General features: G+C 43.4%; 1 protein-coding gene and 1 long non-coding RNA gene across 2 annotated transcripts in view; one reads left to right on the top strand and one right to left on the bottom strand.

Moving 5' to 3' along the window:
- IRAK2 (interleukin 1 receptor associated kinase 2) overlaps positions 1-14,868 on the bottom strand; it is a 32,420-nt gene extending 17,552 nt beyond the window's left edge. Inside the window, exons 1-2 of the mRNA XM_077821103.1 lie at positions 14,519-14,868; positions 10,977-11,156 (exon numbers count right to left, since the gene is read on the bottom strand). Of these exons, the coding sequence (XP_077677229.1) occupies positions 10,977-11,156; positions 14,519-14,648 (310 nt within the window). The 5' untranslated portion in view covers positions 14,649-14,868. The remainder of the gene's footprint in view (positions 1-10,976; positions 11,157-14,518) is intronic.
- On the top strand, positions 14,849-19,363 carry LOC144267285 (uncharacterized). Its single transcript, XR_013346578.1, has 3 exons — positions 14,849-14,942; positions 18,924-19,008; positions 19,225-19,363. It is a non-coding gene; the product is annotated as an uncharacterized LOC144267285 (long non-coding RNA).
- Positions 19,364-23,659: the final 4,296 nt, after the last annotated feature.

Raw genomic sequence — 23,659 nt, 5'->3', positions numbered from 1 at the left:
ACTCATAATGACTTCAAGATCTCTTTCTTGAGTGGTAACAGTTAATTTAGATCCCATTATTTTGTATGTGTAGTTGGGATTGTTTTCCACTGTGCATTACTTTGCGTTTGTCCACAGGATTTAAACTCAATAAGTATTACTGAGGATGAATAGAAAGTGATTATTTGAAACAAATGTATTTCATAGTCATCACCATGCATAACTTGTTACTTAAAAAGATCAGTTAGCAATAATAATATATTGCTCTTATCATATGGGACATAGCACTTTTCATCCAAAGATCTCTTTAGGTATATTAGTTAAACCTCATAGCACCTCTCTGAGGTAGTTGTGTTTGTTATAGCCATTTTATAGTAAATGGAGGCACAGAATTTCAGTGACATGCCCAAGATCACACTGCCAGTCAGTAGCAAAGGTAGTAACAAAACAAAGGAATCCAGGCACTAACTTTTGCATCTCTTAATATGTCCCTTGTAGAATAAGTTCTATAGAACATAATAGAAAATGATAACTTTTTTGTAGTCTTTTTTAATCATTGTATAGATTTTAAGAGAGAATTATTCTCCAGTTTTAGAATTCCATAAGATAGTTAATAACCTAAAGAAAGTCTCATTCTTTATTAAATTTCATGATATCTGAGAGTAATTTCTATAGAATCCTGCTGCTTTCCTCCTATTAAATACTGTGGGACTTTTCTGGTAAGATTCAGGGGTAAATCATCATCTTGATGTACAGAGAGAGACTATGCCATGCCAATAATTATTATTATTTGGGGTGGATCACCCCCTCACAGGACAAAAATGTGAGTGCAAAGAAACCCACTCAGGGTTTTTATGAACAACATGTAAAACAATAGTAATGCTTTGCTCTTATATAGCTTGCTTCCCAACATGTTTTACAAAAGAGAATCAGTGTCATTTTCCCTACTTTACAACTGGGGAAAACAGAGGCAGAGAAAGGTGAAGTGGTGTGCCCAAGATCACACAGCAAGTCAGCGACGATGCCAGGAAGAGGGCCCTGGTCTTCTCCCCCCATGCCCCAGACATTACTCTATTGGATTACACTGCCTACTGTTTCATTGCTATTCTTTTTAAAATAAGAGACTAAGATTAAACAAGTCTCTTCACAAACCACATTCAAAGGAAACAACCCCATTAGATGATACTGGTTTAACAGACTGAACATGAAATGATTTATTTAATATTTACTCTGGCAAAAGATCCAGGGTAAAAATTTCAAGGGCACCTAAGCAATCTAGGTGCTGAAGTCCCATTGGCTGTCAATGAGGCATCAGCTCTTAAATGCCCAAAGGGGCTGATCCAAATCCCACTGGGGTCAGTGGAAAGACTCCCATTGACTTCAGTGGGTTTTGGATCACGCTCCAAGTCACTTTTGAAAATAAGACTTAATCTCTTAAGTCATTCAGGGGCTCTTGAAAATTTTACCTCTGAGGGCCAAATTTTTCTCTTACATTGTCATAAATCAAGTGACTGGATTTATTCTAGATAAACACCTGTGAAACTGAGAGAAGAACTTGGCCCCAAATTTCAAAAGGTACTAAAATCCTGCTCTCATTAAAGTCACTTGTTTTTGGTGAAAGCAGGAGAAGGGCCACAATCCTTTATTGACAATTATTTATTTCACTTTGTCCCGTGAATGCATCGTAATAGTAAAATGTAGGTTTAGAGAATTATTGTGTATCTCAGTGGTTCCTTATTGTTGTGAAGTGATTGCATGGAACATCTAGCTCATGTACCACCAATGAAACATATACCACGCCCTGATATATCTGACTTGCCTTGAGAGAGTGTTATGTGTTAGGTTATTTCTGGTTTCGGTCGCACTTAAAAAAATACCACAATTCTCTAGACCAGGGTGTCAACTTGTGATATTTTCCATCTCATTCCATTTCCAAAATACGCACTTCAGCAGGTGAAAACAGGAAATCACAGCTGACTAACATAGCAGAAGTAGACAAGTTGGTCAACAAGAAAAAAAAAACCCAAACCCTACCAGAAAATTTGTGGTTTCAAAGCTAGTATGAACATAAAGGATGAGCTAATTTATAGCAGAATTCAGGTTGCAAGAAAGGGCTATTTGTTTGTGGTTCTTATGTGGCTTGTTTATTCTGTGGTATAATTCTCACTTTGTGTGCAAGAAGACTAAGGGCATACCTACACTGCCCTGCTGCTTGGACTAAAGGGTTGTGAATAGCAGCATGCACGCATGTACTGCAATATAACTCTCCGTGGGGGGACGACACTGCTGGTGTGAATTTAAAGGTCCCGAGTTTGCATAGTGCAGTGTAGCCATGCCCTAAGGTTTAAATCCCACATTAGACACCATGAACACTTATTTTTTTTACCTTTACATTTATAGGAACAGGTTAGGGTGGGTATATTATCTTTGCGTGGGTGTAATCCCCTGACCCTCCTCATTTCAGAAGCCATTGTTTGGGATCCTATATGGATTCAGCCTAACTAGAAAATCACTGTTCCACATTACTAGAAAGAAATATAAATCGGAGGCAGTTCAGAGAACAACAAAAATGATCAAGAGCCAGAACTGATTTACAAAGAAAAATTAAGAAGCAATTTATTAATATGTTACAGCCCATTTGTGTTGCTCTACCAGTGCAAAGGCACTAGAAATCCAGCAGTATTTGCTACCTGGGAATTTCTGTAGCCCAGGGAGAATCCACACATGATGAAGAGCCAGCGCAGCCGCTCTTTACCATCCCCCTCACAGCCTCTGATATAGGGGCCATATTAGGGTACCTCTCCTCTCTAGCTATTCCTGGCTGCTGGACATAGATTAGAACAGCCCTTAGGCTTTTCTAATTTACCAAAAAAAAGCTGAATTGGGGAACACCTTTGCTCACTGCACCAACAGATCCTGCACCAAGTACAGGATGAAACTGGGAATCAGGTCTGAAAGAGCAAAACATGGAATACTGTTAAGAGAACATTATAAGTGGACAAGTTATCAACGTACAGAAATTTGAAAGATAAAAGCATCCTTGAGGGAAAGAAGGCATTACTTTATACAATTAAATAAGGGCATACGTAGGAGCAATGGGATGGAATTAAGGTAAGAAAAGAAGGGAAAAATTTAGGCTAATAGGAAAAACTTTCTGACAATGGGGTGTATTAGAGTGTGAAAGATTTTCCCAAGGAAGTAGCTGGAACTCCACTGCATGGGACATTTCAAAACTGCAATGGACAATGCATCTGGAAATGCCCTGCCTGGACTAGATGATCTCAACTTCTAATTATTTTGTCAATCTGGCATCTTGCACCAATTTACTAAAAATGAAAATTGTTTTCTTTTTGATAAAAAACCTGGAAGCACCAATATGAAATTTATTTTACCACACCATTGTAACAGGTTCTTTTATCTTAAAGAAGGTTTGTATCGGCAGTACAAACCACAGCCTTCTTTTTCATTTTGAAGTCAGATAATATCTTTGTGTTTTACTTAGTAGTGGCTGTATTTGAAACAACTAGGAAACAGGATGTTTTATTTATAATCTGTATTCTTGATAAGTATGAAAACTAAAGGCCCTGTCACATCGGTGGAAGTAGGATGAGGTCCTACAGTTCTTCAAAACTAGGCAGATTCACTTTAGATGCACATCTTCTTTGGTTTTAATCTGTTTGGATCTTACCCTGAGTTTTCCTTCGGTTCCAGATTTGAATGAAACCAAGCACCCAGTCTGAAATTCAGACAAATTCATTTCATGTCCTCTGGTGCTGTGTCAGAACCATGTGAAACCACAAGTTTTATGGGGTTTCACAATACCTGCTCACCATCAGAAGTTGGTCCAATAAAAGATATTACCTCACCTTGTCTGTAATATCCTGGAACTGACACGGCTACAGCACTGCATAATCCCTGCATCATGAAGTTAGGGGTTGTTTTTTTTTAACTTGTTCTTTCAACTACATTGGGGTGGCCAACCTGAGCCTGAGAAGGAGCCAGAATTTACCAATGTACATTGCCAAAGAGGCACAGTAATACGTCAGTAGCCCTGCATCAGCTCCCCCAACCCTGTTCCCAGCACCTCCCACCCACCAGCAGCCCTGCTGATCAGCACCTCCCCCCTCCCTCCGCCTACCTCACGATCAGCTGTTTCGTGGTGTGCAGGAGGCTCTGCAGAGGAGGGGAAGGAGTGAGGGCACAAGGAGTGAGGGCACGGCAGGCTCACGGTAGGGTGACCAGATAGCAAGTGTGAAAAATTGGGACGGGGATGGGGGGGCAATAGGTGCCTATATAAGAAAAAGCCCCAAATCGCAGGACTGTCCTAATAAAATCGGGACATCTGGTCACCCTAGGCTCAGGGGACGGGATGGGAAGGGGTGGAGTAGGGCAGGGCCTGTGCAGAGCCAGGTGTTGAGCAGTAAGCATCCCCCGGCACACTGGAAAGTTGGCGTCTGTAGCTCCAGCACTGGAGTTGGTGTCTTTACAAGGAGCCGCAAATTGACTTCTGAAGAGCCACATGTGGCTCCGGAGCCACAAGTTGGCCACCCCTGAACTACATGAAAAGTTCTAAAATTAGAACTGCTTTCCCTACTGACAGTGGTTTTTTGAGGGCCTTTTCTGAATGTTGTAACTTCCTCTATACCCAGCAAACACGCTACCACTGAAGCTACAGAAATGATGTAATCATAAGAGTCCAGGGGAGTCATTGTTCCTGACATTCAGAAATGGCATTTGAGTAGAGCAGAAAACAGGCCTGATGGAGTTCTAATCCTTTTGGTAACAATCTGCCAATAACTTCTCACATCAGTTTTTGGGGCCTGATTCTGATCTCACCAAGGTCAATCAGGAATAACTCCATGAAGTAACTGTTTTTACAATGGTGTTAGTTTGGATCAGAATCAGACCCTTTAAGTTTTATAAACTGTTTGCCCACTAAAAAAGTAGCACATTATCCTCTGTCATGTCTGCTTGAGGAGTCTCAGCTGAATAAAGTACTAAGGCACAAAACATAAGATATTGAGGGCAACGACTTCAGAGCTTTTGTTTTCTTTGACAAACAGTCTGAAAAGCAAGCCATCCATGTTTCTGCTCACAGCTGAATACATTTTGGAAATCCCACAATGAGGTAATAAGATAAACAATTCTGATTACTGCATACTGGAGAGGGGGAAAAAAAAAAAGGAAAGAGAGAGAGAGAGATTGTGGCCCAATCCTGCAACCCCTCAAAGCAATAGGGAGTTTTGCCATTAACTGCAGTGTAGAAGTAGGCGATAAGATATTCAAATAAAGTTAACTGTATGACCAATTAGACACCATAATGTAGTTCTGTAATTCTATACATTTGAATTATAATGAACATTTGTCAAAATTGAATATTGATCAAGCCACACTATCATTTAAAAAATTACTGCTAAATATTGACGAAGCCACAGATGACCCTGGGGATTTGTCCTTTCACCCCTCTTCTGAATTCTCCCTTTCCCCATCATTTTTTTCCCCAGCATTAACCCCCTTCTTCTCTCAGATCCCCCCTTTCTCTCGCTTATCCCCCTCCCCATCATCCAGTCAAAATCTAAACCAATCTCCATTCAAAGGCCATCAGTTCCACTCCTTCATTGACTAGAGCCATGATACTCAGACTCACGAGCCACAGGTGGCTCCTTCATGTGTCTTCTGCGGCTCTTTGTAGCACATGATATTAAAACACTGTGTGATTTAATTATTAACTGATCTAAATAGTAAAAGCATCCTGATTGGTTAATGTTATTAACCAATTGTAGTTGATAAAATAATACTTGGTCATTTTGCTGTGAGGATTAGATAAGATTAGATAAGGAGAGAGAGAGTGTGTGAATAGGCTCCCGAACCACTGAGGTGTGAGTATCACTGGCTTGGAGACTTGCAGAAATCCCAGGGCCAGAGCAACTATGTTTACAGCATTTTTAACCTTATCCAGGGAATAAGAAGCTGCAGCTGGAAATGAAACCTGAGTCTTGCACATGACCAATTACAGTAGAGCCAAGAGATCACAGGACAAACTAGTTCAGTGTTTTTTTTAAACTGCCACTAAAATGATCAGTTTCTAGCTATTAAGCAATGCAGGAGAATATGGTTCCTCTTATTTATTATGTTTTATAACTTTTGAAAATGAGCCTTAGGCCTTATCTATACTGCCACTTACAGCACTGAAACTTTCTTAGCTCAGGGGTATGAAAACACACACCCCTGAGTAATGCAAGTTTCAGCGCTGTAAAGTGGCAGTGTAGACAGTGCTACAGCACTGGGAGACGCGCTCCCAGCGCTGGGAGCTATTCCCCTCATGGAGAATACAGTGCTGGGAGAGCTGCGGCAACTACACAGCCATGACAGCACTTTAACGTCGGCTGTGCAGACATACCCTTAGTCACTTCAAAAAAAATTACCCATAATTAATTGTTAAATAAGGCTTTATCTGCTTAGTAGCCCCACATCACTATATATGTGAAAACCTCACAAAGAGGAAGGATGAGACTGGCAGAATGGTCCAGTGCCTAGGGCACAAACCTAGTATTTCGGAGACCCGGGTTCAGTTCCCTCCATGGCCAGAGACTTTCTATGTTACTTTGGGCAAGTCGTTTAGGGTATATCCACACACAGCAAAAAAAAAACAAACAAACAAAAAAACCCCACTCCCACCGCAGCAAGTCTCAGAGCCTGGGTCTGCAGACTGGGGTCTGTGCTGTGGTGCTAAAAATAGCCACATAGCTGCTTGGGCTCTGAAACTCACCCTCCCCCCCACATGGGCTTCAGTGCCCAAGCTGGAATGTCTACACAGCTGTTTGTAACATGAGTCCAGGTCTGTAGACCTGGGCTCTGAGACTTGCTGCCACAGGGTTATTTTGGTGTACAGACATACCCTATGTCTCTCTGTACTTCAGTTCCCCATCTGTTAAATGGAGAGAATAATCCTTATGCCACAGGAGTATTGCGTGGATAACTACATTAAAGATTGTAAGCCACTCAGATATTACGGTGATGGGGACCATATAAGTATCTTAGATAGAACATTAATAAATGTAGTCTTACTACATGCCCCACAAAGCCGTTCATTATTATCATCATCCCTATTTTTCCATATACAGAGCAGCAATTTGCACAAGCTCAGACAGGAAATCAGTAGTATAGCTGATCGCAGGCTGAATGCAGATCTCTGGACTTCTACTCCAGTGCCTTAATCAGAAGGCCATCGATCATTACACCATTTTCTTTAGTGATTATGGCAGAACAGCTATGATCCTGAGCCATGAGGTTCAATTCTGGATTCCAAGTTTGCCACCTCCCCCCGAATGCATGTCTCCTCACATCTTGGATTTTGGGCTGACCTATTATCATTTGTGAAATTTGGCTCTCAAGCTAGGTATGAATTCCATCCACCTGAATTCAGATTGAGATACTGGCCCCAACCCAACTAGGGCAGGAAGGCAGTGTAGTTAATTACTTTTTTCTAAAGTAGTCCACTGTCTGACTTTCCTGGCTTTTATGACCCCAATCAGCTACTCCCCTCCCACATGCCACTCCTAGTTCATTGTGCTCCAATAATCTCACTCAAACTGCTCAAGCTTTGCTTTCCTCTAAGGCCTGATCCAGTTCCCAGGAAACTCAATGGAAAGATTCCTCTTTACTTCCATGAGAGTGGCTGCATTGGACAAATTCATTCTAGTAGTCAAGTTTTACAGCAGAGCTTACAGGCAGATTTTACTCCCCTCTGATTTGGAAAGAAGTTGTTTAGATACTATTTTTAACAGGGAAAACCCCTGGACTTGCTGGTGTTTGCTGAGTACAGAACAGTCCTGCTTATCCCAAAAATCTTTCAGTAAGCTCAAAAACTTTCACAGAGACAGAGGATCATAGAAGCAGGGTGTGATGAGGAAAGCCACTCACATCGGAAGAGACTGATGTCAGATAGGAAGGAGCTGTACCTAATCAGGGAGCTGGATGCTTGGGATTCTGCTGCTGCATGTTACAGAAAGTGCTGTAACATGGATACATACAAGAAGAACAATCATTATCCAGAAAGAATGGGTTGATGTCACTATGTAGCTGAGATTATGTTTTCTGTGTACTTCGGGAGTCTGCTGCTGCTGGAGACAATTGCCATATGGAGGACTGTTTCTCCATTACCTTATACCTTGTGTAGTCATTGATAGGAATTTTACTTGGTCCTTGCTGAGGCAAAGCTTTCCTTGACTAGTGGAAGTTTTGCCAGAGTAAGGGTTGAGTTGTTTTTGAGTAAAAACAGAATCTCAACATTTTACCCAGGATCCCTTTCCATTTTCAAATATTAGAGCAGACTTAACTAACAAGTGAAATTTACTATGCAGCATCTGGGTTGCTGCGTAGTTGCTCTGAAGATTACTGTAGCTGGCTTTCAGCCATGTAGTCTGTAAACTACTGTGCAGTGAGATTAAATAAAGGAGTACCCCCTGCGCTGAGTGAGTAGGAGTCACACTGAGGTCATCCAGCTGTTTATAGAAGGCTTTGCTGGAGACTGCCAGATCTCTCTACCCTGGGGCAAAAGTGATGATATCATTTCAGGTGTTATTAAAATTCATTTCCCTAAAATCTTTGAATGCAACTTTTGAAAGCCTGGTAACGATTAAATTCCTCTGCCACAGAAAAGACATCGCACCTAGCTGAGTAACAGACTTCCTGGAAAAGATAAAATTGCAAATTGCTGTTCCTTGCATGTAATTAAAGAAAGCGAGGAGAGATTTTTGTGTCCGGTTCCAAACTGCTTTCTCCAAAGGAAAGAATGCAGCTGATTTTCTCTCTGAAATCATTACAGCATGGTATACATAACAGGATTACTCAGAAATGCCAGGAACACCCTGCACTGAGCAAGCACAAAACCAAAGGTGGATCCAGGATTCCTTTGTGGGGAGGGGGTGGAGTATAGTGTTTTAATGGCTGCTTCTAATTAGAGTTTAAAGTGTGACTGTGTGAAAAGTGACTTTAAAAACACTATTGGGGGATTCCACATTTATTGTCTTAGTGACGTCCAAATCAAATTTGCTTCATTTATAAAGAAAGAAGATTTTTTTTTCTAACAGCTAGACCTGCAACCTTAGGCTATGTCTACACTACAGACCTTACAGGTGCACAGGTGTACCGCTGCAGTTAAACAGCTGCAAAGCCTCCAGTGCAGCCTGCTGCTAGAGCTCTCCTGCCGGCGTAATTATACACCCCCAATGAGCAGTGGTAGCTATGTCAGTAGGATAGTGTCTCCTGCTGACAAAGCGCTGTCCACACTGGCGCTTTTGTTGGTGAATTTATGTTGGTCAGGGGTGGGGTGTTTTCACACCCCTAACCAACAAAAGTGCTAGTGTAGACAAGACCTTAGTTTAGAACCTGTGTTACTGACATGCAAATCAGAATAGATACCAGCTCATTTTCCCATAGCTCCATTGGTTCTACAGGGTGGATAAGAGTAAGGTTTCTTTCTCTTACAAAGAGTAGATGTGATCCTGAATTCAGACTGGGGGTATATCTATTAAGTAAGAAGGTGCCATTTTTGCATTGGCCCAATGATGTTAATTGAGCAAAACTCCTTCTGAAATCAATGGTAATTTTGCTTGATTAAGGAAGGTGAGATTTTTGGCCCTTAGTCACTTAAGAGTAAAATTGCATTTTCAAGGACAACTAAAACAGAATGTCTGTAGGCTGTTTAACGTGTATGTTTCAATCTCCTCAAGCCAGCTATTATTTTGTCTACTACAGTATTAACTCAGCCTCCAAGTACCTGAAACCCTGGTAATTTATCTGAGGAACTTAGATAGCTGATTCACTAGGGTGTAGTCAATATTTGCGAAGCGCTATGGATGTGCTGGGTATGACCATTATTTGCCAAGGACAGGATCAACATTCCTCTGATTTGCCATAAATAAACTGACATCCAGTGTCTAGCGTTAAGGCCTTGATACCAGTCTGACTGGCATCAAGAAACAGCCAGAGACAAGTTTGTTATCCCAGGCCCCTGTCCTGCTAAATGCTGAGTGCCTTCTGTTTGTTGCAGAGCATACTTCATTCCAGCAACTTACTTGAGTGATGTTTGGATCTGAGTTTTGGTTCATCTCTAATTGATAAGATCAGTTCTTCCTTGGACAGATAAGGATAAAACCTGCTGACACTAAGAGTAGACATTCACCTATGACCAGGGCATCAAAATGCAAAGGCAACATGGCCCATTGGATTTAGCATGGGATTAGAAATTGGGAGCTTATTCTGGCTCAGTTTTTCCCTGTGCAATTTGGGGCAAATCACTTAACCTCCCTGTACATCAGTTTTACCATCTCTAAAACAGGGACAGTTTCTTACATGGACACTATGGGTATAAGGTGGCGAATATCTGTAAAGGTCTCCTCAATGTGTAGTCAGAAACACAAACATAACTTGGATACATCAGGTATTGAAAGCTATGGTATTATTTCATAATGCCTTTTTATAAGTCAATGGTTTGTTCAAATTCTAGGCACCCTATATCTAAAGTGATATAGCAGAAACAGAGGCTGTTCACAGACAGGTGATAAAAATTATTAGAGGCCTTCATCTGGAGACACAGAAAAAAGACTAGGACTATTTAGAGAGAGATGGTGCTAAGACAGAGGTGGGCAAACTACGGCCCGCGGGCCACATCCGGCCCACGAGACCCTCCTGCCCAGACCCTGAGCTCCTGGCCCTGGAGGCTAGCCCCCGGCCCCTGCCCTTCTGTTCCCCCTCCCCTGCAGTCTCAGCTCACTGTGCTGCCAGCTGGGGTTGCGAGCTCTTGCCAGGCAGCGCAGCTGCAGAGCTGCAGCCTGAGCTGGTGCTCTCTGCTGCGCAGTGGCATGGCTGGCTCCAGCCAGGTGGCACGGCTGGCTGTCTTGGTGCTCTGGGTGGCGCAGCTGTAGTGCTAGGGTTTACGTTGCCTAATATAAAATACAATAAGTTCCTCTCAGGGAAAAAGATCATCTACTCACACTCCAGAATCACTTGTGCTGCTTGGTAGAGCTGCAGTCCTTGGAGAAGTTCTAGTAACTGTTGGACTGTTGCTAGCCTCACTCCCCACCACCACATGAGTTCTCTCGTTATGCTGATTCCTGTCTTCTCCATGCACTTGATTTTCCGCAGCTCTGTCTGATCAGTTATCACATAGGAGGCTAAAGGTAAAGAAGGGATATTTCTCTTATAAAAAGTGGAAGAAAAACACAAGCGGGGGAAGTCTGAGCCTATTGCATATGCTCATTTAGTTTACATTTGCACAACAACTGAAAAAATAGGTACACAATAAATTAGGAATAAAGAAGATCATAATGCGAGTCTCAAGAAAAATCGGTTCCCTGGAGTAAGAGGTGCTAAATGTCCATTACTGTAATTTAGTCCTTTTCTATACTCTGGTCTACAATTAAACTTTAGATCAACCTAACTATCTCTCTCGGGGCATGAAAAATTCACACCCCTGAGGACCATAGTTAAGCAAACCTAACCCTTGGTGTAGATGCAGCTAGGTTGATGGAAAAATTCTTTCATCAGCCTCACAACAACCACTCGGGGAGGTGGATTACGTATTTAGATGGAAAAACCTGTTCCGTTGCTGTAGGAAGCATCTACACTATAGGCACTGCAGCTGTATTACTATAGTTCCCATAGTGTAGACATGCCATACGCTACAAATGCTTTGCTGATATAACTATAATGGCAGAGCCTCCTAGTGCAAACAGTTTACGTCAACAGAAGGTGTTTTTTTTGTCAGCATAGGAACACTGCATCCCCAAGTGACATTAGCTACGCCCATAGAAGCACTTTTCTGTTGGTGTAGCTGCATCTATACAGAGGGGTTTTCTGGCATAGTTATGTCTACACTACAAAATTATGTCGACATAAGTTACTTTGGCATATACCCGCTGCAATAATTAAATCATTTTTGTATGTTCACACTACAATCCTTGTGTCAGTGGTGTGCCTCCTCACCAGGAGCGCGTGTAGTGTCAGTGGGGCATTGTGGGACAGCTTCTGAAAGCCAGTAACAGTCGACGTAAACAATGCAGTGTCTACACTGACACTGCACTGACCTAACTACATCAACGCTGACTCTACACCTCTCCTGGAGGTGGAGTTATTAAGTTGTCATAGTGGGGCACTTACATCAGTGTTGAGCCAAAGGGGAGGGGGAGGCTCGGATACAGTTAATTAAGCCACACCAGGTGCATAAGTATAACCGGTTTTATTGCCAAAGTATAATAAGCTTCCCAGCCTTCACGCATTGCTAAATACATGCTTTCCAGTAAGCAAGAATCAATGCTTACGCCCCTTCTGCTATGGACAGTCCCGGACCCTCCAGCCTTGTCCCTGAGGGCTTGTAGTAGGCGCTGCTCCAGCGTGGGGAATTCCTGGACACCCACAAGGCAGGGTCCGCAGGTGAGACTATTCATCTAAAGCAATCCTCATAGCAGTTTTTAATCATCATCTCCTTCTAAGGGGGAGAGGGGGTGTATTCACCCACAAGCAGGCTCTGGCAGGAAACACTGCTGCTCTCTATTCCCACACTTCACAGTCTTGGGCCTTGCTTATCTCTTCACTTGTTTATCCAGTCAAGTGGCTGCAAGCCAGCCTGGCTGGTTAAAGCCAGTTCACTACTAGTTCCCCCCAAACCATTCTGTAGCAACAGCCCAAGGTAACTTGTGGTCAGCCCCAACGATCAGTGGGAACAAAATGTTAGTGTAGACACTTACATAGTTAGGTCAACGCAGGACAGCTTACGTTAACCTAACTCTGTAGTGTAGATCAGGCCTATGTTGGCTAAGGGGTGTGGTTTTTTCACATCTCTAAACAATATAGCTATTCAGACAAAACTCTGTAGTATAGATTTGGCCTTACACTTTCCTGTAGCTTCCTCAACATGAACATACACCAACTTAGCCTCCTTCTAGACTCCTTTGAACTCATCCACTTACCAATATGTAACTCTCATCCCTTTTACCCATATCTCTGAATTTGACTAACTAAGCCCCAGCGTAAGTGAGTCTGCACTGATGTAACTAAGGGGTCAGAAGAGAGGAGTGGAGCAAGAAAAACAAACAGAAGGATACAAGAAGGTGCAAACTGAAGTAGCTCCAGTGTACCTGGTCTTACATCTTCTGACTTCTTGGTGTGTAAACTACACTAACTTAGGCTTTGTTTACACTGGGGATTTCAGTCTTTGGTCAGCCACTGGTGTACCTGCCACAATGTAACTCCCTGGTGTAGAAAGTCTTAATTTGCACTGGTACAGTTGACTCCAGTGTGAAGCTGGAATAAACTGTACTGTAAGTGGAAATTGCAATTTACGATGACTTTGCCCGTCTACCCTAGGATTTTTCACCAGGGCAGCTATGCTGTTTTGTGGTCATCAATGGCTGCAGCTGGGGCAAATCCCCAGTGTACGTAATGTGTTAGACTCCCTTACACTTGATAAATTAGTGTCAGGGAGTTTAAATTTCTCTGCTTACATATTTCCCCTTAATTTGGCCCAATGGAGTTACAGCTGGGATGGAATTTAGTTCATGATCCTCTATTACTGCACCCTTTGTCCTTTCTCAATGGTCTGTCATTGCACCCAATGAAGTGAGCTGTAGCTCACGAAAGTTTATGCTCAAATAAATTGGTTAGTCTCTAACATGCCACAAGTACTCCTTTTCTCATTGTTCACTGTGTTTCTTTAATTTACACTCCAAGCTGCAGGGACCTGTTCTTCTTTGACCTTCAGACTCTTGGGGTTTGGGATAAACGATTTTCTCTTTCAAGACAAAATGTGGATTTGGGGAACTAACAAATGTCAGATAATTTGAAATGTGAATATCCAGGAATGGGATAATCTGGGTATGCCTGTCTCTCTAAGGGTCCATGCACACCTCTGGCACTGAATAAATAATAATTTCAGTAGAGAAAATGTCGTAAGAATTGTAAGGAAAGTGGTAGGTGAAATCAAAAGATATAAAATAAGGTTCCTCCTTCCCTCCCCCACTGGCAATAGCTCACCTTACCTGATCACTCTCCTTATAGTGTGTATGGTAACACCCATTGTTTCAGGTTCTCTGTGTATATAAAATCTCCCCACTGTATTTTCCACTGAATGCATCTGATGAAGTGAGCTGTAGCTCACGAAAGCTTATGCTCAAATAAATTGGTTAGTCTCTAAGGTGCCACAAGTACTCCTTTTCTTTTTAAGTATCCTAAGTATTTCTGTGCTTATCTGAATAGAATGGAGGTTCAGCCACCACTAAGTTATTTACACCTTGATCCCGCTAATGGATCCATATGCAGGGGAAGCCCTGAGCCCTCCACCTACAGCATCTGGTCTTTAGAGAGCACCAGAAAGTGCCTCTGTGAGGAATTCTCCGTGTGACCCCATCTTAGAAAGCGGAGAGTTCACTGCCGGGGCTTGTCTCCAGCCATCGGCCCTTACTCCTGTCACGACCCCTGCCTGCCTCGCTCCTTGTCAGCAAACCCTCCGCCCCTTCCCCTCTCAGCTCCCCGCTCTCACCGAAGCGCATCCAGTCGTAGTCGTTCAGGCAGTCCATCTTCTGGCAGAACTCCTCCAGCACGCAGGCAGGTAGGGTGTGGAGGTAAGCGGGCTGCGGGGAGCTCCCCGGGCCTGGCTGCTGCTGGGCCATTCCGGCACAGTCACTTGCTGCGCCCGCCGCCGCCGCCGCCGCCTTCCCTGCTTGGGCCGTCAGTAGCCCACGGCGCTCGCTGCCCTCGCTCTCTGGCGCCGCTCCGCGCGTAGGCGTTGGCGCTCATCTCACACGCCTCAGGCGCTGCCCCCTCTGCGGGGGCTGGCACGAGCAGCATGTCCCCCTATCAGCGGCCGCCTCGAGCCCCGGGGCGGAGGTATACCGGCCGCGAGGCGCTCCGGCTCTTCCGGTGCCGTGGTGACGTCATCCGCACTTCCCTCACGCTTAGAACAGGTTTTTCCTCCCCAGGGAGGGTGGGCGACGGGGGCGGGTGTAGCTGCATTGCTAGGTTGTGAGTGTGAGCCGGGGCTGGTTCCCTGAAAGTTACACCCAAGGGTTTCCCCAAGCGCAGTTGCACGCAGTGTTGCAAATTTAGTGGTTGGTTGTACATTTGAATTGAGATTGAAACTAATACAGGCTTTAAAAGCATGTACAGGATATGAGAAAATACTTGTATTTGGGGAAGCAGAATGGGTATGAAAAGTATGAACAAAGACTAGCTTCCTCACACAGCTGTTATTTATGACAATGTTGGCACATTTGTTTTGGCTGCATTGGCCTACCTAATACTGTCAAATTATTATTGATAAGCAATGTCTGAATGAGCTCTCCCCTGACAGCTACTGATGAGCCAGGGGTGGGTGGACCAGACTGTATTTGCATGAACACACCTACTTTGCCTAGCTATCCGGGAGACCGAGCTGTGCTGCCCAAGTGATCAGTTTTGGCTGGTGTTGGGTTATAAATCACTTAAGTATTAAATGTGAGGGTTATGAAATGTTGTTATCCTTATTGTATACGTAAGGGGCAGCAGAACTGTACTTAGCCTGCTGGAATGAGGGGATCTCCCTCATGCTTAATTTGTGCGAGGGCTTGCCAGGGCTGAGCTCCAGTAGCTCTAGGCTCCCCAGTTCATAGCCCTGGAACCTGTGGGCTTGTCATATCCGTTACGAAAGTAATAAACTTGCTTGAGCCCTGGCACCTCTTTTGTTACAAATTCAGCTCTGGTCATCTTCAACTGAACTGCACTCCCTACGCAGAAGGTTTGGATGCTACAGCCTAGTGACAAGAGAGAGTGATGGGGCACACATGTTTTGCTTGGTGGTGGGAGCTCTGCCTAAGAGTCACAGGCACTATTTGACCTGCTTCTCTCTCCTGTTTAGAGAGAGAGCTGATTAGGCTTTAAAAATGACCACTAGTTGAAATCCCTGATAATCAGGTCTAAGTGCTTAGACCTGCTGTGGGATAGTGTTTCTGTGGAAGAGACAACCTAGCTTTTGCTAGCAGTGAAGTTCCCCCCTTGAGAGCTGAAATCACTGAGAGCTGGGTGGAACCGTGAGAGACCATCTCACAGAGGTTACAGTAGCAGGTGGCAGCAGAAGGTGACAGTGCACGGCCATTGGGGACGGAGTGGCCAGAGCATTGGACTATGTTTTATTGACTTCACTACAGAATGTTAGATTTGTGACTGTGAAACTTATATAAATACATTTCCTAGTAGGCCAAGATTTTTAAAATGCATTATTTGCCAAGGTTGTTATTTCACAACATCGCTACCTCAAGAGGTCATTATCTTGGGGAGTTTCTGTACTAAACTTGTTTATTATAATTATGTTTATGTAAGAACAGCCATATTGAATCAGACCAATGGTCCGTCTATCCTAGTATCCTGTCTTGCGACAGTGACTATTCCAGGTGCTTCAAAGGGAATGAACAGTACAGGGAATTGTCAAAGTCAGATTCAAGACTCACTGAATTTGTCAGACCACCCTGTTTATTAGCAAATCGCTTTGCCAATGCACCCAGATATATGTGAGCCTCCTGCAAAAAGCTCAAGCCAACCCATTTATACAGACAAGCCAAAGCCAATCCAACATAGGAGACAAAAGGAAGCAGAAACTGACAAATATACATACATATCTTATTTGCATACTAACGTTTACCAATCTCCTAGCTCAGTAGGAGCTCTAAGTTAATTAGTTTGAGGATCCATTGTCTCACACTCCTTAAGGTTTCTCTTCCTGACAACTATATTTCAACAAATCTTTCAAGCAGCATTTCTTTAATGAATTATAATTTCAATATAATTCATTCTACTTTCACAGAATCATCGAGAGATCCGTCCCTTGTCATCCACTCCCGGCTTCTGGCGAACAGAGGCTAGGGACACTCAGAGCATGGTGTTGCATCCCTGCCCATCCTGGCTAATAGCCATTGATGGACCTAACCTCCATGAACTTATCTATTTCTTTTTTGAACCCTGTTATAATGTTGTCCTTCACAACATCCCTGGCAAAAAGTTCCATGGGTGACAGTGTGTTGTGTGAAGAAATACTTCCTTTTGTTTGTTTTAAACTTACTGCCTGTTAATTTCATTGATTGACCCCTGGTTCTTGTGTTAAGTGAAGGGGTAAATGACACTTCCTTATTCATTTTCTCCACACCAGTCAAGATTTTATAAGCTTCTGTCGTATCCCCTCTTAGTCATCTCTTCTTCCAAGCTGAAAAGTCCCAGTCTTTTTAATCTCTTCTCCTACAGAATCTGTTCCATACCCCTAATAATTTTTGTTGCCCTTCTCTGTACCTTTTCCAATTCCAGTATATCTTTTTTGAGATGGGGTGACCAGAACTGCATGTAGTATTCAAGATGTGGGCATATCATGGATTTATATAGTAAAAATGGAGGAGCTTGGTTTGCCAGACTGATCAGCTAAGCCAATATTGACAACCTATATGAAAAGGCTGCAAAACACCATGCCTCTGGACTGCATCAACTTGCAGAAAGCCTTATAAGCCAGTCACTATCAAAGCCAATTTTAGAAGAACTTAATGAGGCTGTTAAGAATGTGGAGACACAACTCAGTTTATGTGAATGGCTGTTGCACCATACTTTCTATTTAAGTAAGAGATACCACACACTACAAACTGGAGGCCAATATTAAGCGCACTGTCACTTGTTAATCCTGAAGTTGGACATTGGTTTTGAACAAGACTGGCAAATGCTCGCTACCTTTCTGAAAAAAACTCAACTGATTCTCTAGAAGCATGCAGTGCAACAGTGAAAGACTCAGCCATTGAAAAAGTGAAGAACTCTCTTACCATATTCAAAATATATGCATACATGGCTGATGAAGCTCCAATGCAAATAGGCATCAAGTATTAAGTCATTGCATATGTTATCTTGATGTCCATGGTAGGCCAGTAGATGCATTCTAAATGTTCAGGTTATAGAAGACACATTAGCTGCATCTGTGACATCTTAGAAGAGTTAAATGCTTGTCAGTTGAACCCCAGACAGATGGCTGCTTGTGCATTTGATGGAGCTACAAACTTCTCTGGAAGACATAGTGGAGTACAAGCTTTGCTCAGAGAAAAGTAATGAGAAGTCCTTGTGGCACCTTGGAGACTAACAAATTTATTTGGGCATAAGCTTTCATGGGCTATAACCCACTTCATCAGATGCATGGAGTGGAAAATACAGTAGGCAGGTATAAATACACAGCACATGAACAGGTGGGAGTTGTTTTACTGAGCAGGGGGTCAGTGCTAACAAGGCCAATTCAATTAGGGTGGATGTGGCCCATTTCCAAGAGTTGACAAGAAGGGGTGAATATCAACAGAGGCAAAATTATTTCTGTAGTGACCCAGCCACTCCCAGTCTTTATTCAGGCCTAATTTGATGGTGTCAAGTTTGCAAATTAATTCCAGTTCTGCAGTTTCAGACTTCAACGAGTAACTGCAGAACTGGAATTAATTTGCAAACTTTACACCATTAAATTAGGCCTGAATAAAGACTGGGAATGGCTGGGTCACTACAAAAACTAATTTTCCCTCTGTTGATATTTACCTCTTCTTGTCAACTCTTGGAAATGGGCCACATCCACCCTAATTGAATTGGACCATCATTCCTCTCAAATTCATAGCTTTATTTTTAAAATTATATTTAACCCACAGCCCAGAGATATTCTTTTTCTAGACATTTTTAATTCTTCTCTTCCATATGTTTTATATTTAACCTGCCTTTTGTGTTGTGTTATCCACTAATTAGGTTTTTAATTTTTAAAAATGTCATTTGTAACATTATTAAACAATTTTATATTTTAAAATACTTTTTCACTGAACCATTTGCCTTAGTCCAATTATTTAAAAAGATATATAGCCCTTGACTTTTGTGGTACTTTTTCAATTATTTTAACCTTGCATTTTTGTATTTAGTTTATACAATCCTGCAAAATGATCCACAGGGGTAGATCCTTACACCTGCATAGACTCATTCCATCCACATGAAACAACTTGCAATGTATGTAAATTATTCTTAACTTTTTTCATTCTTCTGTTATTTTATTTATATTTAACCCTATAATTTTTCTATTTAATTTAAAATATTATTATCAGTCTTGTCATATTTTAAGTTTACCTGTCTCTTATCATATGCATATACTTTAAGTTATGTTACAGTGTTGCCAGCTCTCACAATTTTACATGAGTCTTGCCATTTTGGATGGTTTTCTTACAGCTCCAGCCATTGACGTAATGAGAATCTGAGTTTCCTTAAAACAATTTAGGTTACTAGCCCTTATGGATTCAGAGAAAAACTGGAAAATGTGACCTGAGTATCACCTAACGGTTCAAAAACCAGAAGACAGGACAAAGAATCCCAAATGTATCATTTTAAAATATAATGATTTTTACGGTAATCTTGTGATTTATTGGGGCCTGACACTTGATTTTTTAACAGTTGGGGGGTTTAGTAATACCGACGTTATGACAATAATTCAGTAAGTTCCCCTAGCCATTCAACCATTTTCCCATACTTCCCCATCGCCCCTCCTGCTTGCTCCTCTCTACCCTACGTGGGAGAAAAGGGGGCTATTTATAGATCATTGACTGAGAGGTGGGAGAGAGAATTTACTATCCGAAGTGGTTGACTGGAGGCAGGGAAGTAGAAACTCATGTTTTCCTTACTGTCTCTGGCATGACACTTTCCCTGGCAGGCACTGGGCAATAGAAGCCAGGAATGAGAGATCTGTGGGCTCATTGCCTCACTGGGCAACTGAGAAAAAAAATGGAAGAAATTTTTGCCCACCAATGAAATGCAGCCACCTTTATGATGGAATTTGGCATCCAGGGGTTTTGACAAGGTAACTGAAGAATCACTTTTCAAACTGAAACTATATACTTCCCTATATATTTTGTGGACACATTTGATAACTCTCCCTGTTAAATAATGTCATATTAGCCAGGATTCCATATTTCTGTGTGCTCCTCTCAATCCCTTGGACAGTTACTGGGGGTGATTTAGTAGGAATAATTGTCATTTCTATAGTGCCTGTCATCACCTAGGGTCCAAATCCCTTAACTGGTACAGGAATCATTTCACCCAACACTGCCGCCTCTTGGGGAGGGGAGATGTGATAGCTGTGTACCAGCACACAGCAAACACTGCACACGACAGGTTAGGCAAGGTTATCAAGTTGGGACTACCAAATTGGGAAATTAAAAATACACAAATGAATAAATAAAAAATGTAAATGTTTCCTTGAAACATATTGTAAAATCCATCATGAGAATAAGATCGATCATCATAACTATCATTAAAGTATCATTGTTATAATAAACCTCCTTGCTATGGTTTAAATTATCTCCAAACGGGTGGGAATTTGGCAGGTCAGCTCTAGGGCAGAAAATGTGTGAGAATAGTACAATTGAAACAGCAGGGGAATTTCAGGAGGCAGAATGTAATTTTCTGACTTGAAATTTGGCAGGGACAACAGGACTAACATCCGGTTTAAGGGATGTTCTTTGCTGTTGAGTCTTAGGGGGTCATTTGTTTGCATGACACTTTTTTCAAACCTGCCAGTAAAGAAAAGCCTAGTAACAGAACTCCTTGTCTCTCAACCTTTCAAATGACTATGTATTCCCCTTGGTTCCATACCAAACCGAACCAAACTGATATACAGTGTAGGACAGACTGCTGAGCTAATTTATCACCAGGATAAAACTGTTGCATATTATTTCTTTATCCTCTGTTAAAAATAAATTTGGTGCTCATGAAAATTGCCCGCTAACAGGCCCACAGGCTAGTCTGCTGATCCACCAGAAACCAGGGGCAGCATGGGGAGCAGTTGTGAAATGTCCTCTACCCCACCCCATCCCACAGCCTCTTCCATCCTCACCTACAGGAACTACTCCCACTCAAATCTTTCTTCTCTTGGAGACTGTCAACAATATTTTCAGTTGTGATGGTGGTTTTAAATGAAGTGGAACTAGAAACTGGACTGAGATCCACCCAGTCATTTCACTTAACAGCCTTCAGAGAGTTACAGTTTCATTCACTAGGGACCAGGCTACATAACCTGAGGGGTAAGAGGCTCTATATACAATTATCAATCTGCAGAGCTATCTACATCCTTTCCCTAGTTCCTTAGGCCATGTTGACACTACAAACTGATCGACACAGGTTCATCAGCATACAGGCACTGAAGTTTGTATATCACTCGTGTGCATGCATACTTGGTTACTTGCACCACCAGGAGTGCTTATGTTGATGTAAAGTTTAGTGCACAGGGGTAGTATCTCACTGTGCTACACACTACCTGTGAGGACTCCTGGGCCTCAAACCCAAGCCTGCAGGTAGTGCTTGGACAATGGCCACCACCTGGTCGCTCACCTGAACTGGTGGAGAAGGGAGCTAGGAAAGCTCTAGCTCACAAAGAATCCCTTCCATGAAGCTCCTGACTTGGGGAGATGTCCAGCACCACCAATTGGCTGGGACACATTACTCCAGCCCCAGAGCACCCACGGAGTCGGCACCTATGGCTTTTGGGAAATATTTGCTATGTGTTGAGATAGAAATGACTTTCCCAGGGATCTCTGGGAGCTAGGGGTCAAGTTTCAAGCATGCAATTTTCTCCATCCCAGAATGCCATCCATACTTTATAATTTTTGCATTTCTTTAAAAAAAAATCCCACAAACTCACACGACACTTTTTCGATCACCTTTGACAGAAGCATGGAGCCCCCAGAGTGCTGCACTGTTCTCATGAACTTTGCAAATATAGAATACACAATTCTCCTTTATTTGCAGACCTGCTGGAAATACTTCAATAACAGGGGACATGATGATTTTTTCAAGGCCAGTTTCCTGAGGAATAGTGAACAACAAATCAAGTTTGTTGGAGCATTCATGGAGCAGCTGCAGATGGTGGAGCATCTCTTCTTGGCCTGAGAAATAAGCACTGACTAGTGGGATCACATGATAATTCAGATTTGGGATGATGAGCAGTGGCTGCAGAACTTTCAGCTGCAAAAGCTCACATTCCTGGATCTCTTTTCCGAGCTCGCCCCAGCCCTCCAGCGCATGGATGCCAGAATGAGAGATGTATTGACAGTGGAAAAGTGAGTGATAATCACATTGTAGAAGGAGAGGAACTTGCGGAGGCCAGCTCCACACAGAAGGGATGGGGGAAGGAGAAGGGTTGCGGGGGCAGCCCCACATGGGAGGCAGAGAGAAGGAGAGGGGCTCCGGGGGGCAAATCCTCGCAGGAGGGAGGGGAAAGGAGAGCAGCCTGGGGGGCCAGCTCCATCTGGGGCGGGAGTGGGAGGTATATGCTCACCCTACCACAGCTCCGGCATCTGGCCTGGCCAGGGGGTGGGGCCTCAGGGGGAAGAGGAGGAGCAGGGTGGTGGGGCGGGGGGGAGAGGAGTTCTGACCTGTGGGGGCCCCCCAATTGGCCAGGGCCCTTGGGCACAGGCCCCGTGGGCCCATACAGTAATCCGCCACTGTGTACGGTGTTATTAAGACATGTTCCAAAGTCAGTTGGCAAACAGGCTTGTCTCAAACAAAGGAATGTGTGCTCTGCTTAATTTGTATTTAAGCAATAAACAGAGTCATCAAGCAGGAAGGGAAACAAAAGAAATTCAAACAGGTGAGAAAAAAGCAGCAGGGAACATCCTTCCGCATAGACTTTTTGTCTCCTGGTACCCAGCTGGAAATGTTTTTCAAGCAGGGAACTGTGATGGGGTGTCTGCCCCACACTGGGCCATAAGGGGTTAACAGAGCCCTAGGGCAGCTGTGTGAAAAGCAGCCAATAGGAAAGGGTCTGCGAGGAACAGCCAATCAGGGCTGGGCAGGCCGATATAAGAAGAGCTGCAGGGCACTGGAGTTACCTGGAGCTCGAGGAGAGAGGATCAGGTTCTTAGCAGGAGGAAGAAGTGCTAGCATTCTGGTCAGAGTAGTGCTGCTAGCAGGGACTGGGAAAGCTAGAGAGAACTCCTGGCTAGCTGCTAAGATTGGTTGGCTGAAGCCCTGAGGTAAGGGCAAAGAAGGTGCTGGGAGCCACGAGGAAGTGGCCCAGGGAAACGAACTGAGGAGGCAGAGAGGATACAGCAAGTGGCGGCCATCTACAGGGTCCCTGGGCTGCGACCTGGAGTAGTGGGTGAGCCTGGGTCCCCCCACTCACCACTGAGGAAGTGGCTGGACTGTGATACTGTTCCCCCAGAAGCGGGGAGCACAGGGTGCGTCACAGTCGGAGGGTTGTGTCCTGAAGAGGATGCTGTGGTCCTTGGACCGACAGGTCCAGGAGCAGAAGTGACAGCAGCAAGACACCACCAGAAGAGGGTGCACTGGTTAGCAAAGCTAATCCATGGGACAGCCAGCAGGAGGTGCTGTAGTGGTGAGCAAACTCTGTCAGGGGGACTGAAACTGTAAAAAGGAAGGACAAACACCCCAAGGCACTCTTTCCCCCCACTCTCCCTTCCCATCAAGTCACTGCACCTGAAGGGACAAAGTAAGCAGCTGTTGGACTGGGGGAAGGGTGCTTGGTCAGTCAGACTGCTGAAAGCATGTGTTGAGAAAATTTTGCTTTGAATTTAACATCATTTGTTAAGTTAGGCCCCAGTTGCACTTTATCTTTATTTTTCTTGTAACTATTTCTGATTTTTATGCCTCA

This window comes from Eretmochelys imbricata, chromosome 7, assembly GCF_965152235.1.
Source record: "Eretmochelys imbricata isolate rEreImb1 chromosome 7, rEreImb1.hap1, whole genome shotgun sequence".
Classification (NCBI taxonomy): Eukaryota; Metazoa; Chordata; order Testudines; family Cheloniidae; genus Eretmochelys; species Eretmochelys imbricata.
This window is presented reverse-complemented; position numbering and strand designations above follow the sequence as displayed.